This window comes from Gnatocerus cornutus, chromosome 8, assembly GCF_029298725.1.
Source record: "Gnatocerus cornutus isolate USDA-ARS CGAHR chromosome 8, icGnaCorn1.1, whole genome shotgun sequence".
Classification (NCBI taxonomy): domain Eukaryota; kingdom Metazoa; phylum Arthropoda; class Insecta; order Coleoptera; family Tenebrionidae; genus Gnatocerus; species Gnatocerus cornutus.
In genome coordinates, this window is record NC_142240.1 from 16,764,934 (window position 1) to 16,781,811 (window position 16,878).

The 16,878-nt window shown below is 34.3% G+C and overlaps 1 protein-coding gene across 1 annotated transcript in view; it reads left to right on the forward strand.

Moving 5' to 3' along the window:
• Yip1d1 (Yip1 domain-containing 1) overlaps positions 1 to 16,878 on the forward strand; it is a 106,666-nt gene that overhangs the window by 3,531 nt on the left and 86,257 nt on the right. The window contains exons 2-4 of the mRNA XM_088043344.1: positions 264 to 362; positions 3,436 to 3,608; positions 4,062 to 4,096. Of these exons, the coding sequence (XP_087899470.1) occupies positions 265 to 362; positions 3,436 to 3,608; positions 4,062 to 4,096 (306 nt within the window). The 5' untranslated portion in view covers position 264. The remainder of the gene's footprint in view (positions 1 to 263; positions 363 to 3,435; positions 3,609 to 4,061; positions 4,097 to 16,878) is intronic.

The window sequence follows — 16,878 nt, forward strand, 5'->3', positions numbered from 1 at the left end:
GCAGCCATGAATGATTAATTTCATTAAATTTACCACGTGGATGGATGACGCTCGATCTTCTTAACGTTACTTTTAATGTATAAATGTCGTGGCGTGTTAGTCGATAAACGAGTAATCTCTTAAAAGGCAATTTTTACACTCGACGAAATTAATCGAAATTAGCACCTGACGCTCATTTGAAATATTTTTTGGTTTTTATGTTGTTTTATTCTCGGACACAATGATTTATTGTTTGGTATGAATGCTTTTATATTTTTTTCCAGAATGGCGACGCCGAACTACGGAAATCAGGACTATTTCAGTCAAACCGATGCTTCTTTTAATTTTGAAATGCCGCCTCAACAGGACTTCCAACAAGAGCTGTGAGTACCCATTTCAATGTTTTCGGATCATAAATTGTTGCTGTGACAAGATGATTAACGTGTCCCGTACTATAAATCAATAGAATTTTTTCAACGTCTGTATTTTCCGGATTAACCCTCGTAATTCGCTTCATTTCCCACATTATAGCAGAGCAATATAATCTTCCTCCACTTAGCAAGACACAGGCCGTTTGTATCGTCTAATTGGGTTTTCTTATCGTGATCAACTCGCCTCTTAATCCTTAGAAGGTATGAGAATTTCACTTGGCGGCCTCAAAATCATTGACGTTTCACGATCAAAGGGGATATTGAAAAAACAGTCGTGCCAAGGGTTTTTTGATAGCTGACATTTTACAGCCATCTCTTATATTACTATAGGTGGAGGATTGATGCTAAAGTGTTAGAATTTTGTAGCTTTAAGATGACGGCGCTCCTTCGAAAATTATCCATCTCCTTTATATATCACATTTCGTTTCGGCAAGTGCTCGACAGTAAAAAGCTATTAATTTCCCTTTCCTTAATCACAAAGTAATCAATATCTGGAGTTTGCCCGGATACGTGGATATTTAAAATTACAAATTAATTTATACGTGAAGATTGGGCCCTTTACGAGCTTGTTGAGGAGTAATTTACGTAATTTGACTCGGAGCACAACTTTAGAACTTTACAAATTCATCTTAGCCGGATTTTTAATCAGAGAATGGAAGAGCGATCCATCAAAACTAAAAATGCAAAATTCGAAATGGTGGATGCGCCGGGTCAATGCTAGTAAAACCGTCGTATCTGCATTTAACTTTTATTACTTTGAAATTAGTAAAAAGCGCCGTAAACTTGTGCCTCGAATTTAATGATTTCCTTCCGATACCGCCAAAGTTATTCAATATTGTGTCAACTTCCATGATGTGGCCTCTAAACATAAAAACTCCACGACAAAAATGAAGATAGCAAACTTTTGTTCCGGTATTTCCATTCCGGAACTTTCAGACACTTCGAATGTTTATATTAATTTGTTTGGACGTGCAAGTTGACATCAATTGGAAAATGTGTGGGCGTCGAAATAGTCGACGTCTTAGCCATGTCATTTAATTAAGAAAAATAGGCGTTGACATGCATTGAAGGGAATTTACGACAAAATGGATCATTTAATTATGCATGCTTAAATTTGGCGTTTTTATTTATGCATGATGTCGGGTATGACGGTGAATGTGTAGCCAAAATTTTAGAGACTATAAAGTTTATAATATGTTTAACGCAGATGAAACTAGTTTATGTTGTGCGATACTAACCCTAAAAATTACGGAGCGGGGCGCAAATGAGACACCCATTATAAACACGACGTGAATTTTTTTCCCACCTCCCAGCATTTAAATAAACACGTCTTTAGTTGTCACATCCATAAAACTAAATAATAAATTTTACGTCGAGTTGTAAACACGGAATGAAGAAACATAAATTAACATTCTCTCGGATCTTCAAGAAGCAGATAAATTGTATTTTTTGCTGGAGAGTTATATCTCCACAAAACTCACCGAGATTAAAATTAATTATCATCTTTTATTATTATTTTATCGCTGGCATTATCAACAAGTCGTTATTTTTTAATGTGGGCTGCTAAAACTGAAGGTGCCAACCCTAAAACAGTTATACAAATCCGGGGGATCGTTAAGATTCTACTAAAATGCGAAGATTCAAGACGAAATTCCTTCGGCGCGGTGCGGCCTGAATTTCTTTCGCAAATGTGAAGTTTATGGAATTAGGATGGGGCTGCTGGAATTTTGGGGAATTAATTTGGAAGATTTCCGGAAAACAGGCGATTTTGAAAATGGGGAATTCACGGAATTTTGAGTTTTTACAAGCTAATTGTGTTTTGCGATTTTTGTTAATCGATTATTGATTTTATGGACTGTCTTGGATGTTTTTAGTTTCTATAGGATTTTATGAGATTTTTTTAGAATTGCCACAGTTGTTTGTGGTTCTATGGGATTCAGCAAGGTACTTTAGGATATTCAGAATTTTACAGAAAGACTGCTTTGAATTGCGAAGTTGTTTTGACTCTAAGGATTTTGCGGAAGAATTTCTAACACTAGAGACCGGTTTACACAAAAATTGAAATTAAGTTAATTTTGCAACTAATTTGACGATTGGTGACATTTGATTGGCGGAGAAACGATCACATGTCACTTTAAAACGATGTTTCATATTTAATAATTTAATTTAGTTTCTGTAAACCGACCCTAATTTTGTAAACTTTGACTATTTCGATTTTTTAGGATTATTTTTAGTGTTGCATTCTTTAGAAATTCTATACATTTACCAAAATCTCTAGAATCTCTTCAGAAATGTATGGATACTAACTGCAGAAATTTTGTGAAATTAATTAGAAGAGGCAGATTAAAAAATCTAAAAAGACACAATTATTTTGAGTTTTGTTTTCGATTTTACCAAACTTTTTTGGTATTATATTGCGGTTTTTTACTGTCAGAGGCATAAAAATGGTGGATGCGCTGGGCTAATTTTTTACTGCTTTTAAATGGGATTGAAAAATAAAAAATCCATTGCAATTTATGACATCACTGCAGGACAGTGTAATACTTTTATTTAAATTCAGTTAATATAAACTTTACGTTTTATGAATTTATTGTCATCCATTGGTAAAACTTAATTCCAAATTCATATTTATTCATTTTCCCGATTTTCTGGGCAGTAACATGATTTTTGCACTCATGAAAACAATGGGAATTCTCTCATTACTAAAAAGCACACGTCCTGAGCTTTTGAAATTGGTAAAGCTTTGTAGCTGATTTTATAATTATTGCCGAAGCCGCCTGAAAGCTCGTGTTTGATTTCTTTGTTTTTTTGTTAATCACACCGTTGTTTTGTTTGGTTGGTAGCACTCCGGAATTAATTCTATCGCCAAATGAAATGTAGCTGAAAACTAGTATCGTAACTTTGCAGTGTACGCTTTGTGACTTAAAATCAGAGCTTGAGGGAGCTTTCGGGTTCGCCAAATAGAGTTGTTGGATAACAACACTGAAGTTACTTTTGTTAAGTTGGGTTTTGATTTTTGTTCCAGGAATTTCCAATCGTTTGAAGAGAAGGCTAACGTGGCTGGTGGTAATATTTACGAAGCAAATCCGTACTTGAATCCGGGGTCTTATGGGGGTGAAATGTACTCAGGTTCCGGACAAGAAACACGTTTTGGTGGTACAGCAGGAGAGTTTGAGGATGAACCTCCGTTACTTGAGGGTGAGTTTTTATGAGCTATCGGAAACGCGAATAAAAACTTATCGGTATTTACTCCGTCGAGGGAGACAAGAGAATTTCTAGTCATGTCCACGACAACTTTTTTCATTACCATCTTAAATCGGACGGGAAATTAAAATTTCCCCAAATATAAATCACTTTACTCGTTCATAGGAAAAAACTCATTAAAATGTAAAAATGTTTTACAAAGAAACACGTAATTATTGGAAAATAATGTAAATCCGGTGATTCATTTTTACGAAGAGCAAATTCGGTATCCGCTAATACCAGATCCATGTTTATTCTAATTTTGCCAAGCATCAAATCCTGCTTAATTCAAAGCCGGGTTTATGTCGTTGACGTGCGTTATTATCTAACAAGTAATATATTTAGTCTGTTGGTGTTATTGGTTTTGGAAAAATTTCGTTTCAACTAGAGTATTTATTTCTTTTTCAGAGCTGGGAATTAATCCCGAGTTCATCGTACAAAAGGTAAGTTTCCACGGATTTCTTTTTGAATAAGCCAAGATAGAGAAAATTAATAGCAACGGAAAATATTGATTGGTAGCCGCTTTAATATCGGAAAGTTGGGAGCTCCCCTTGGCTATAACGAGAAAAAATTGGGAAGTTTTTGCGATTCTCGTCGCTTTTTGCCTTTTATTATAACAGTTTATCCGAAATTCGTCACGTTTCTGGCCTTCCTCGTGCCAAGCGATTAATAAAATATGCAAAACAAACAGCACACTCCGAGCAATCGCGGAAATCCGATGACGTTTTAAAATCCTCATGAAGGTGGTGCTGCCTCCGAACAATGATTTCAAAAAAGAAGTAAAAAACCCGATTTTCTGGCGTCGCTTTAATTTGTGCGAGCGAACGGAATATTTTAATACAATTAGTAAATCGCGTGTTGGCTCTCTTGTTTTTATTATATTTCTTAAACAGGTTGTTCAGCCGCTGTTGTTGTTCACTGTTTCTAAAGAGAGCGTTGTAGTTTTACACCGCTCCTCCTGGGAAACATTTAAGCTTTTGTTTGCTTTATCAAAGTCTTAACTTCCTTCGTTTTTGGTTTTCTCTGTTGATTTGAAAGTAACAGACGGAATTCAAATTTTTTCGCCCTTAAGAGTCCCCGTGAAATCTTCCGCACTATATAAATACATCAGAAAATTCTGAAAGCCACCTCTTATCTAATGCTCTTTTGTCGTATTCAAATCGGATACGTAGAAGCATTCTGCTGCCTGCCTACGAGACTAAACTTTTATTTCTTCCTCGTAAATGTTTTTAAAATTTAACTTTACGTGCTGACCCAGAAATTACCTTTGGATACGTGCACGATATTTCCTTCGTACGACAGTAAAAAGTGAAATTGATGTTCGGAACTTTGGAAAATTTGAATATTCAAATTTCGCAAAAATTGCGTGAAAGTGTCTATTTGTTGCGATAACACTACCCTGCTTACATCTGTGTCGCTTTTTAATTATACACTTTATATTGATCTGTTTTCCAATGCCAATGCAAGAGCGCTCTTTAAAGTAAAAGATTAGCCTGTCTATTTATACTTTTTAATTTTTTATCGCCTACTTTTCTTATTATTTTTATTGATATCTGATACACATGACGCACGGAGATGGTTCATCTTTTTGTCGTCTTACCTCTAATATTAGATCACATCCGCCGATATTAATTAAGATTGTTATTAGATAACTTTGGCTGTTCGTACTGATTTACACGCTTCTTCATTGTTCACCTGAGATTTAAGCGTGTACTTCTATAATGCTCATCAGTCGGATTTCATTTGATGAAAATGGATAATTAGGTCATTTTTTGTCATGTCTAGACTCGGAAAAAATTAATTAATATGAAGGGAGTCTGAACGCTTCTGAAAGCAAGCAATTTTTAACTTCACGCAGGGCCAGGAATTTTGAAACTATAAAGACTTTTAAGTTCTTCAAGGATAGTTAAATTGAAAATGTGGAAATTGAGGAAATTCAAAGCTTTAGTTCTTTAGGAAACTTTGTCTAAATAGGTTCGTTTTATAAATAATTAAAAAATTTGATACTTAAAATATCACAGAAAAAATTGTTGACAGGACCGAAAAGGTTTAAAGTATGTAAAAAACATGAAATATGAAACTCCAAACCTCTAAAGAATCTAAAGAACCTTAAGAATCGTAAAGATATGACAAATTAGAAGACTTGAAAGAATTCGTTCGGAGGAATTTACAGAATCTAAAAAATTTTAGCCTACAAAAGTTTCTAGTAAATATCTGTGATAGAATCTTCAGGGTCTGTCGGAACGGCTTCCGGAATTTGGAGAATTACAACACTGAACTGGAGAATCCGAATAATCTAAAGTTAACATTAACACACTTCAACATTCTTCATCATTTCATCTGTTTTTTTCAAGTTTGCTGAAGTTTTTGTTCTCCAAGTTTTTTCTAGAATGAGAGTTTTTCCGTCTTGCATTTCTTTTTTCTGTTAGCATTTCACCCCTTTAACTTTTTATGAATGTGTATAGCCAGTTCAGTTTTTTTTTGCAGTTTTTGATGTCTCTGATTTCTGTCTCTCTTTTTGATGTACCGGATTTTACATGGCATTGTTTAACCATGCCATCAATAAATAGTGATCTGCTTTTTTTTAGACTTTTTTTAAATAAAAATAACAAACCAGAGTTTCTGCCGATGGTACAATAAAATTCAATTCGATTTTGGATATCCATTACTTTGATTTTGTTCAGTTTTTTGATAGAATGCATTCTTAATTGGCATGGCTTTTTTGTTTTATATTTACATCCATCATTGCTTTTTAAACAATGCGAGGTTAAATGATGTATTTTTAGATTCCAGTCGGATTAACCCAGACGGGAAATTTTAATTATTTGACAGTTATTAGTTTGGTTTCCACATTCCCTGCCGCCGTTGTTTGTTTTTTATTGTATTGGTTTTTAGTTAATTTTCTATCCAATGTTGTTTTTTTATGTAGAGTTGCACTTCGAACGGAAATACGTTATAGCAGTACCATCGTTTTTCTCGCGTTTTGTTTGCTAAGAATTCGTTCTTAGATTTTCCGGAAGTCGAAAATTTGATGTCTAAAACTCTTTAAACCTTCTTCGGTCGACTTCTAGTTTAGTTTTGGAGCAAACCTGCGTTATTGGGGCACATTTTTCGTAGAATTTTACGCAGATTCTAAATTTGAGTTCCAAATCCACGTGCGACAAATAACTGAGTTTTGGCCGATAAAAGTTTCGGAGAGTTTATTTTAATTTTTCAATTTTTTAAAGCTTAATATCTCGGAAACTATTACAGGAATAGAAAAACAGTTTTAGTCATCGTTTTTAAGAATTCGTTCTTAGATTTTCCAAAAGTCTAAAGTTGCAATTTTCGCGAAAATTCATGACTAAAACTATGCCAAATTTCTGATATCGATATCTCGCTTATTTTTTAGAGTAAACTTAAGTTATTGTACATCAGTGTACGCAGAATTTTTCGCAGATTCCAAATCTAGGATTTAAATTCAGATCCGACAACAAATAACTCAGGTATGGCCGATCAAAGTTTCGGAAAGTTGATTTTCATTTTTCCTCATTTTTCGTAATTTTTAAAGTTAAATATCTCGGAAACTATTTGAGATATTGAGATGCGGTTTGCGCCATTCTTTTTCTTGGCTTATTTTACGTAAGAAAATGTTCTCAAAAGTTCAAAATTCGATAGTCGATTTTTCGCGAAAAAAAATTACGACTCAAACGATGAAAATTTTTCATTTTTTTTATTTTTGGCCATAACTTGTAAACTATTTGTCCGATAGATCTCTAATTTGGCCACTAGATAGATTTTGAGCTCCTCTTTCGACTGATGTATAATTCAAAGCTATTAAACGTCGTTTTCATTTTGAAAACATTGATTGAAAATCACCTTAAAATGACGTTTTCAAAACAGTTTTTGGCCAATGTCTCGTTTATATATTAAGCAAACTCAACAAATTTGGGTCTCATTTTACGCAGAATGTCACGCTGAATCCAAAAACATGATAATTTTTTAATATTTGTCAATAAACAACCGAGTTATGGCCGTTTGAAATTTCGGGTTGTCGCCAGAGGGCCAAATTTTTGAAGGTTTAAAACAATTCGTGCTCGATATCTCGGAAACTATTTCAGATATTGAAATGCGGTTTGCGCCATCGTTTTTCTCGCGATTTTTTACATAAGAAATAATTCTTTGATTTTTCTACATTCGAAATTTGCAAATTTTCGCAAAAATTCATGACTAAAACTGTGGCCAAACGTCTGATATCGATATCTCGCTTATTTTTTAGAGTAAACTTAAGTTATTATACATCAGTGTACGCAGAATTTTACGCAGATTTCAAATCTGGGATTTAAATTCAGATACGACAACAGATAACTTAGTTATGGCCAATCAAAGTTTTGGATAGTTGATTTTCATTTTTTCTTATTTTTCCCAATTTTCAAAGTTAAATATCTCGGAAACTATTCGAGATATTGAGATGCGGTTTGCGCCATCGTTTTTCTCGGCTCATTTTACTCTAGAAAAAGTGCTTAAAAGCCCAAAATTCGATAGTCGATTTTTCGCGAAAAAAAATTACGACTCAAACGATGAAAATTTTTCATTTTTTTTATTTTTGGCCATAACTTGTAAACTATTTGTCCGATCGATCTCTAATTTGGCCACTAGATAGATTTTGAGCTCCTCTTTCGACCGATGTATAATTCAATGCTATTAAACGTCGTTTTCATTTTGAAAACATTGATTGAAAATTACCTTAAAATGATGTTTTCAAAACAGTTTTGGCCAATACCTCGTTTATTTATTAAGCAAACTTAACAAATTTGGGTCTCATTTTACGCAGAATTTCATGCTGAATCCAAAAACATGATAATTTTTTAATATTTGTCAATAAATAACCGAGTTATGGCCGTTTGAAATTTCGGGTTGTCGCCAGAGGGCCAAATTTTTGACGGTTCAAAACAATTCGTGCTCGATATCTTGGAAACTATTTCAGATATTGAGATGCGGTTTGCGCCATCATTTTCCTCGCGTTTTTTTAGGTAAGAAATAGTTCTTAGATTTTCCAAAAGTCGAAAGTTGCAGTTTTTCGCGAAAATTTATGACTAAAACTATGGCCAAGTTCTGAAATCGATATCTCGCTTTTTTTCTTGGAGTAAACTTGCGTTAATATACGACAGATTGAAAGAAACTGCTTTGGCTATCGTTTTTCTCGGAATTTTTAGCTAAGAATTCGTTCTTAGGTTTTTCAGAGTGCGAGAATTTGATCTTTTGGAGAAAAACTTGATGACTAAAACTATGTAAACTTTTTTCGGTCGATTTCTCGCAGCTATTTGATAGTTAAACTATGTTTACATTATATTACTTATAAAAGGATCTTAATTTAAGTCCAAATATCGATAAAAGTGATAAAAGCATTCATTAGTCTTCTGTTAATTTTAGCATAATTATTGATAAACGTGATAAAAGCTTTTTTAATTCAATTTAAAATTGAGTTCAATTAAATTGAGACTATAAAAATAGGAGTAGTTAATATTATTTTGAGCAGAATTGTTTTCTGTATTTCATCTAGATTCAAAAGAGCTTATTGTAATAGTAAATAGAGTCAAAGTGTGACCTGCTCAATTATCTCTTGTTGGAGTTGTCGTGTATTTTGAGCTTTTCAATTTGCAAATGGGTGAGAATGTAATGACTTTGCAGTGTTCACATTATAAGACAGAATATTGTCGTTGTCTGTAATCACTAAAACTGATTTTATCACCCATCTGAATGTCAGTACTCGTGCTGTAATTATGGAAACAGCTAGTGTTTCATGCAGATCGAGTTCAAGATCTGGAAGTCAATTAGGGGATGTATCTAGTGCGTGAGCTCATCGCAATATGTCACATATTGCATATATTATGAACTAAACATGCTGGTTTGCTATCACGTTAGAATGTGAGTGGAGGTTGTATTAAATTGTCGGTGTTTGAACAGTGAAAACAGCAAGAAGAGTTCTTTGGTGGTGAGGTAAAATTCCCCAATTTCTGGTGTCTGTTGAAGCATGACGAGGTAGGAATCCGGCAGCAAGAAAATGTCACTAAACTAATCGAAGGAATCAACTAATTCGGTAGGCGGTCGTCTATTTGACACAGCTGCCTAATAAAAACTGTTCTACACTGCAGTAATTACTAAACTTTGGATTGGAGGTGGAGACCCTTCAAAGTGTTCTTTAGCTTTCCTGAATCGCTTCAATTTCCAACTACGAAGCCGCTGCTGGCACAGTGCCATACACACCGTTTTCCTTAATTAAAAATAAATTAAACTCAGCATTGAAAAATTACGAAGATTGCCCAGTTATACCTCGATTTATGTAAAAATTAAAGACAGCTTATTGGCGCTAATTCCTGAAAACTTTCTTAATCCATTAAGAAGTCTTACGACGCCCCTGTGCTCCATCACGCGAAGAAAAATTGAAAATTACCACGGGGTATTTGCGTTATTAGGTCGACCAGACACGTGCAATTACCACCGTGTTACTACAACCAGCTGTCGTACATTGCTGTCATCTGCTTAGCGTGTTGATCTGAAGAGTTGTGCACGCGAAACTTGATCCAGGATGTAATTAAATTTGAGGAAATCCTTTGGAATTTTAGTTGAAACAGGACGAACTACTATTAATGTTTAATCACAGCAATAAATAATCATTCGGGCATAAGTGAAGACCGGAGATCTTATTACGGGCAACGTCGTAGAGAAAATTCGCCATGAACAATAAATGACACTAGCAACATTTTTCAAGCTGAAACGCGACCCAAGTGTTGTGTTCGTTTCAACTTGAAATATAGCCCCTAAGAAAAATGTGTACAAGAAAAATGATTCGCATAACCTAGATTTTCGGGAAATGTGCTCAAATTGCCTCCGAATTGCTAATAAACAATGACAGTTCTTCCGAAAAACGTCTTCATTGTTTTGTGACGACGATATTAAAAAACGCGGAATTGGAAACGTACAATTTGTCGCGTTATCGAACGAATTTCGTCTTTGAATCTTCATCAACGAAGGTAGTTGGAACAATAAAAAAATATTTTTAGGATTATCTTGTCTCGCTTATAAATCAGAGACACGACTTTCAACTTTTGGTGTCAGCTAAACTACAAATCTTTCGTGATCATACTAACGGAAATATTCGATTAAGGTTGTTCTGTACGTGAGGCAACAATTCTTTCGAAGCTTCGCAGTGAGAGTGAAAGATTGATTCAACTCAATGTTCTGATAGCTTAAAGCTTCAAGTTCCAATTTCGGTAATGAATAACTTGGAGGAAATTAAAAATATTGTTTATTTGCCAGGAAATTATTAAATAAGAATAATTGAAGTTGTCGATCAATTATTAACACATTATCCGTCTCTCGCGGCGAAGTTGATGGAGGATATTTTTATTCATTTTATTGATCTATGAAGTGGAGAAACCTGATCTATCTTCCATCAACTCCAGCAAGTTTCGCAATTACAAGAACAATCTCCCATAACTTATCTTCGCGGCGTAAAGAGTTTGATGAGAATGAGGCGGTGTAGCTTTAAGCTTCTTGGTTGACTTGCACGTATGCTAAATATACCCTTGAGTTCCAAACTTTAGGGTAGTAATACCTACAGCTCCCTCATGAGATTAACGATAGCTTGATAAGCCCCCGCATAATTGACCTCAATGCGAAATCTTATATGGAAGAATTTCCACTAACGATTACCAAAGAAATTATGTAATTTTGGAAACATAAAACTGAGAAATGATCTGCGTGACAGGTAATCCGATTTTCGCCAGACGGTGTTCGAGAAGTTTGCGCGGTTTTAAATGGCCACCAACACGCGCAACATTGAGAAAAGTTGAGAGGGAACAAACTGTTTCTCTAAATGCCATTTGTCACAATTTCTTTGCCAGCCGGCGCCGGAACGATATCAAAAACTAGGCTACATAATGTTAATATAGGTACAAGTCAAGTTTCAGCGATATTTTCCGAATTAACTTTGCAATTGATTGCAGGGGCAAAAAAACAAAGCCGGGGAAATATTAGATATGAGGTTTGAAACGGTGTACTTTTGCGAGGGTCGTTTGTGCCTCAATCCCCCCATTACTTTGAGTTATGAAGAAAGTGCGTCAGAAGTTCTATTAACAGCGCCTGTAGCTATAATCCAAAGAAATAAAAATAATTCTTACAAATTTATAGCGCGCAAAGAATTATTATATGCGCTTTAATCTTCTAAACACACCGACCATGCCGGTTTAAATTATTGAAACTTTGCGATGACAGCGAGCCACCAGCGCTCCATTTTATTAGTCGAGATTGGTTCTGTTGTTAGTTAATTAACAGGGTTACTATCTTATTACACTAGATTGCGCCCATTAATAAAAGATGTCGTGGTAAACACGTCATTGTCTATAGGGAGTGGTGTTTCCGGAACGGCACCATTTGAACTAATAATAATTACAGTCAAGACTCAACTAGTCCGAGTTGGAAGAACAAGTTAAATTAGAAAGTACAGACCGTCATGAGAGGCGGTGTTTTGAGCATACGAATACAAGACTTGTCCCTAGCGGTATGATAGGGAAATGTGGGCTTGTAAAGTGTGCGTGTGGCAGCCTTGCTGATAAGACTGACACCGACCTCTCTAGAGGAAACACACCAGTTCCGACAACTCAAGTTTTACCATTTCCGTCTTATTTACATATAGACGTTCTTATAACTGCTAAATTACTATATGCTAACATTGTATTACTTTAAATTTACTTGGCTGGTCTACAACTTCTTATCTGGCTTACGACCAGCTTACCTACCTACTTCTTTATTATGCCAATGATTTTTTTTCAAAAATTTCAAGCACGAGTAAAATACTAACATATCACTAGAGTTTGGACAAAATATTCGGTTATCGCTTAGATCACCCTCACTCTTTACCACTATTGTCTTGCTCCGCCTAGATCTCCCTATCATAATAAGGTATTGATAAGGTGGGGGTTCGATCGCGCTGTGATGTGCCTAGGACCGAATTAGGCTGAATATTTTGTCCGAACTCTACATATCACATTGTTATGAGTAGCATATACTAGTTTTTCTTCAAGCATTTTCAGTTTGAATTTTTAATTTGAATTTAATTGGAAATTGCCACATATTGGATAAAACGTTGTATGTCATACGTGGATTTATTGGAGATTACTTATTCGAGGTGTTAAACCTACTCTTGTAGGTAAGCTCTAAATCTTGCGTGAGTTGTTATTCGGGCAGAAACTTAAAAATAAAAAATTCTAAAATCTGTTTTTTTTACTCTACAAGATAACAGAGCTGCCGATGTGTATGGCCTTTCAAAGTTTTGCTGACATTTTAGAAATTCTTCTATTTTGGTGCTTTGTAGACTGATTTCAACACTTTTCAGACGATAAATTAAAAAAAAAATTTGTGTGTAGCGGTCTATTGAATTATTTGATGAAGTGGATTCTTTCTTATTTTTGATTTATTATTGATGCTTAGATTCGATTACATTTTGTGTCGTTTGAGTGTTTTGAATGCTTGCTTTTATTGTTGTAAATTTTGAAGATCTTAAAAAAATTGTAAATACCTTCACTTTCAATTTGCAATTTTTAACATGTTTATTAGTCGTGTCGAATTACGAACTTTTACAGCAAAATAGACACTTTTCGGAAATTTGGAATTTGATTGAAATCAGATTAAAACTAAAAAAAGAATTCGTTATCAAAGAAGTTTTTATAATAAAAAACGCTCCCGGACAACCAGTTAGAACGTAACTTATCATCATTCATTGGTTGAATGTCCAAAACTGTTGTTTATTGGATAGATTTTTTAGTTAATCAAAAAAAAGTGTCATTTCTTGAATATTTCTAAAATTCAAGTGAAGGATATCAGAAATTTTTACTTCGCTTTAAAAATAAAATTTTCTAAAATTTTACACTTTTGCTTTACAATTTTGCAATGTGGTTGAGATAATTGATCATTAAATTAAAAGTAGTCACTTCCTCAAATTTTATAGATGTGGCACCAAAATTACCAAAATTACGAATTTTAGTGACAGATCTAGGAAATTTTTGCTTCGTCTGAATAAAAATTAAAATTTCTTAAACTTGAATTTTCCTCTCTGCAATTTTACAACTTGGTAGACGACTCAAAAGTAGTCACTTCCCTAAATTTCATAGTTGTAGCGCTAAAATTACCAAAATTGCGAATTTTACTGGAAAATGTCGGAAATTTTTGCTTCTTCTTAAAAATAAAAATTTCTAAAATTTTGGTTTTTTGTTCTAGAATTTTGCAATTTGGTGGAGTCAATACACGACTCAAAAGTAGTAACTTCCCCAAATTTCATAGCTGTAGCACTAAAATTACTAAAATTACGAATTTTTGTGAAGAATGTCGGAAATTTTTGCTTTGTTTTAAAAATAAAAATTTACAAAATTTGAGTTTTTTGCTCTGCAATCTTACAACTTAATGGAGTTAATAGACAACTCAAAAGTAGTCACTTCCCCAAATTTTATAGTTATAGCACCAAAATTACCAAAATTGCGAATTTTACTGGAAAATGTCGGAAATTTTTGCTTTTTATTAAAAATGAAAATTTTTAAAATTTTAGTTTTTTGCTCTACAATTTTGCAATTTGGTGGAGTCAATACACGACCCAAAAGTAGTAACGTCCCCAAATTTCACAGCTGTAGCACTAAAATTACTAAAATTACACATTTTTGTGAAGAATGTCGGCAATTTTTGCTTTGTCTTAAAAATAAAAATTTCTAAAACTTGAGTTTTTTGCTCTGCAATCTTACAACTTAGTAGAATTAATTGACGACTCAAAAGTAGTCACTTCCCCAAATTTCATAGTTGTAGCATCAAAATTACCAAACTACACGACAAAAAAATAGTAACTTCTTCAAATTTCATAGCTACAGTACCAAAATTATCAAAATTACGAATTTTAGTGAAAAATGTCGAAAATGTTTGGTTCGTCTTTAAAATGAAAATTCCGAAAATTTGAGTTTTTTGCTTTACAATCTTACAACTTGGTAGAGTTAATATACGACACAAAAGTAGTAACTTCTCCAAATTGCGTAGCTGTAGCTCTAAAATAGCCAATATTACAAGTTTTACTGATGGATGTCGGAAAGTTTTGCTTGGAGTTCAAAACGAATATTTCTAAAATTTGTGTTCTTGGCTCTACAATTTTGCAATTTGATATACAATGGACCCACTTATACCACAAATAACTATTATTATCAATATAATGTAACCACTGTTAAAAAGCGAAATAATGGGATGTTGTTGATCACGCTTGAAGAAAAAAGCGTTTCCACATCCGAATCTTCGGTAAAACGCGTTAATCGCTCAGCGGCCTAATTCGTGTTTTTGAATGTCCCTTTAATTCCAAGCGTGCGATCAGCTAATGGAAACGCAAACCTTTGTAATAAACGTAGGCCTAGGCCTAATAACTCATCGTTTGGAGAGGCCGAATGAAAAATAAAGTTCTTGTTTTGTTTCAAAGTTCATTCAGTTACTTAGATTTATACCTTTCGCTCCTCGTATGTTCTCGTGCTTCATCAGACATTTAATGGAAGTTCATTCCGAGCCGTGCGACTTGTAAAGGGGAGAAATAGATCTGGAGCGTCTTGTTTAGGCCCGTTCGAGCTAGATAAAAAATGTATATTTATTGTGCTCGTTTCGTGTGCGACGGAGACCTATCGCCTTTGGAATTAGGCATCTCGTTTGAACCATGAGCGTCTCGAGCGTCCTTTTAGCGGCGTCTGTATATCCGTTTTCCCCCCTTCTCCGAACCGAAAGCACTTCGCTGCCATGTCCGGCGTTTTAACCAAACTTTGCCGATATTTCACTCGGTAAGTCGAGTTCACGAAACGCGTCTGAATGGAAGAGGACTTTGGATTACCATTTCGCGATACGTCATTGCTCAATCGCGAAATAATTAATGACTTCGAAAAAGTTACTTTCCCGCACGAGTGTACTCTGCAGGTAATTAATAAAAAAAGAGGTTTGTCACAAGATGAATATAATGAACTCATTGTGATGCGCAAGCAGGTGCTTGAGTGTGACGAAGAATTATCCGAAAGTTGATGAGCAATTTTCCCGAACTTGGACGTAAAGTTCAACACAATCTTGTCAGTGTCCCTTGAACCATTACTTAGTTAAATTCACTTTTAGACAAGTTAAATTAACGAATATATATTTATTCTCTTTAGAAATTGTCGAAATTACTGGATTCAATTATGAGAGATAGATTGAAACCGAGAAAATTAAAAGCACCACCGACACTGCCACTTTGGGGTAATAAAAGATCGTGTATAATTATTATTCACATTATCCAACAAGATAACTCTAATTTGGCCACACAGACTATGATCATCGTTATAAAGGTAATTTCCTTTTGCGCTCCCGGAAATAAAAATACTCCCAAAGGTTGCGTAATCATCATGCAAATTATCTCTGTTTAAGACTAAATGATTTTATACTTTTAAGAAGAGACGAGGAGGCTTCGCTCCAAATTAAATCACCGACACCACTTGAAATTTCCACACAGCCCTTTGATGCAAAAATGAAAAATGAAAATATCGAATGGCACTAACGGATTGATCAACAAACAGAATCGTTAAAAGGTAGAATGAATCGCGCTAATATAAATAAATTGACGGACAAAGATCAATACGCGATGACACGTACAAGTTTCTGTTTATTTTAGTTTTTGTCAAAGCGCCGTTAAAGGGTGGAAAATGGATGCGAGAGAGTTTCATTCTAGTGTCAGTTTTGTCCGAGGGGATGTGTATGTACATCTCGGCCACTAATCCATTAGGGCGGTGACAAGTGGCGAAAGTTGTCCCTGGACGGTTTTAGCAGGGGGTGATTAATTTTTTCTTTCTCAAACTTTAAAAAGGGGGAGGGAAGGAGGGTGTATTTTATAATAGTAATTATACAGTCCGTTGCAAATTGATACACGAAGTCATAATTTTTATTATTTTAAAACTTACATGCGGGTATTTGGGATTTTAATTTTGCTGCAATAATTGTATTACTAAAATAATATTACACATTAAAAATTACAAAAATAGGTGCATTTCATATTGAATAAGAGTCAAAAAATTTTCGGTCGTTGAAAAATGATAGAACTAACTGCTTTTACTTTTATTTACTTTTAAATTTAACAACTTTAAATATAACCCGGTTTTTCAATTAACTAAATAATTCTGTTTTCCAAAGAATTATATAGATTTATCAA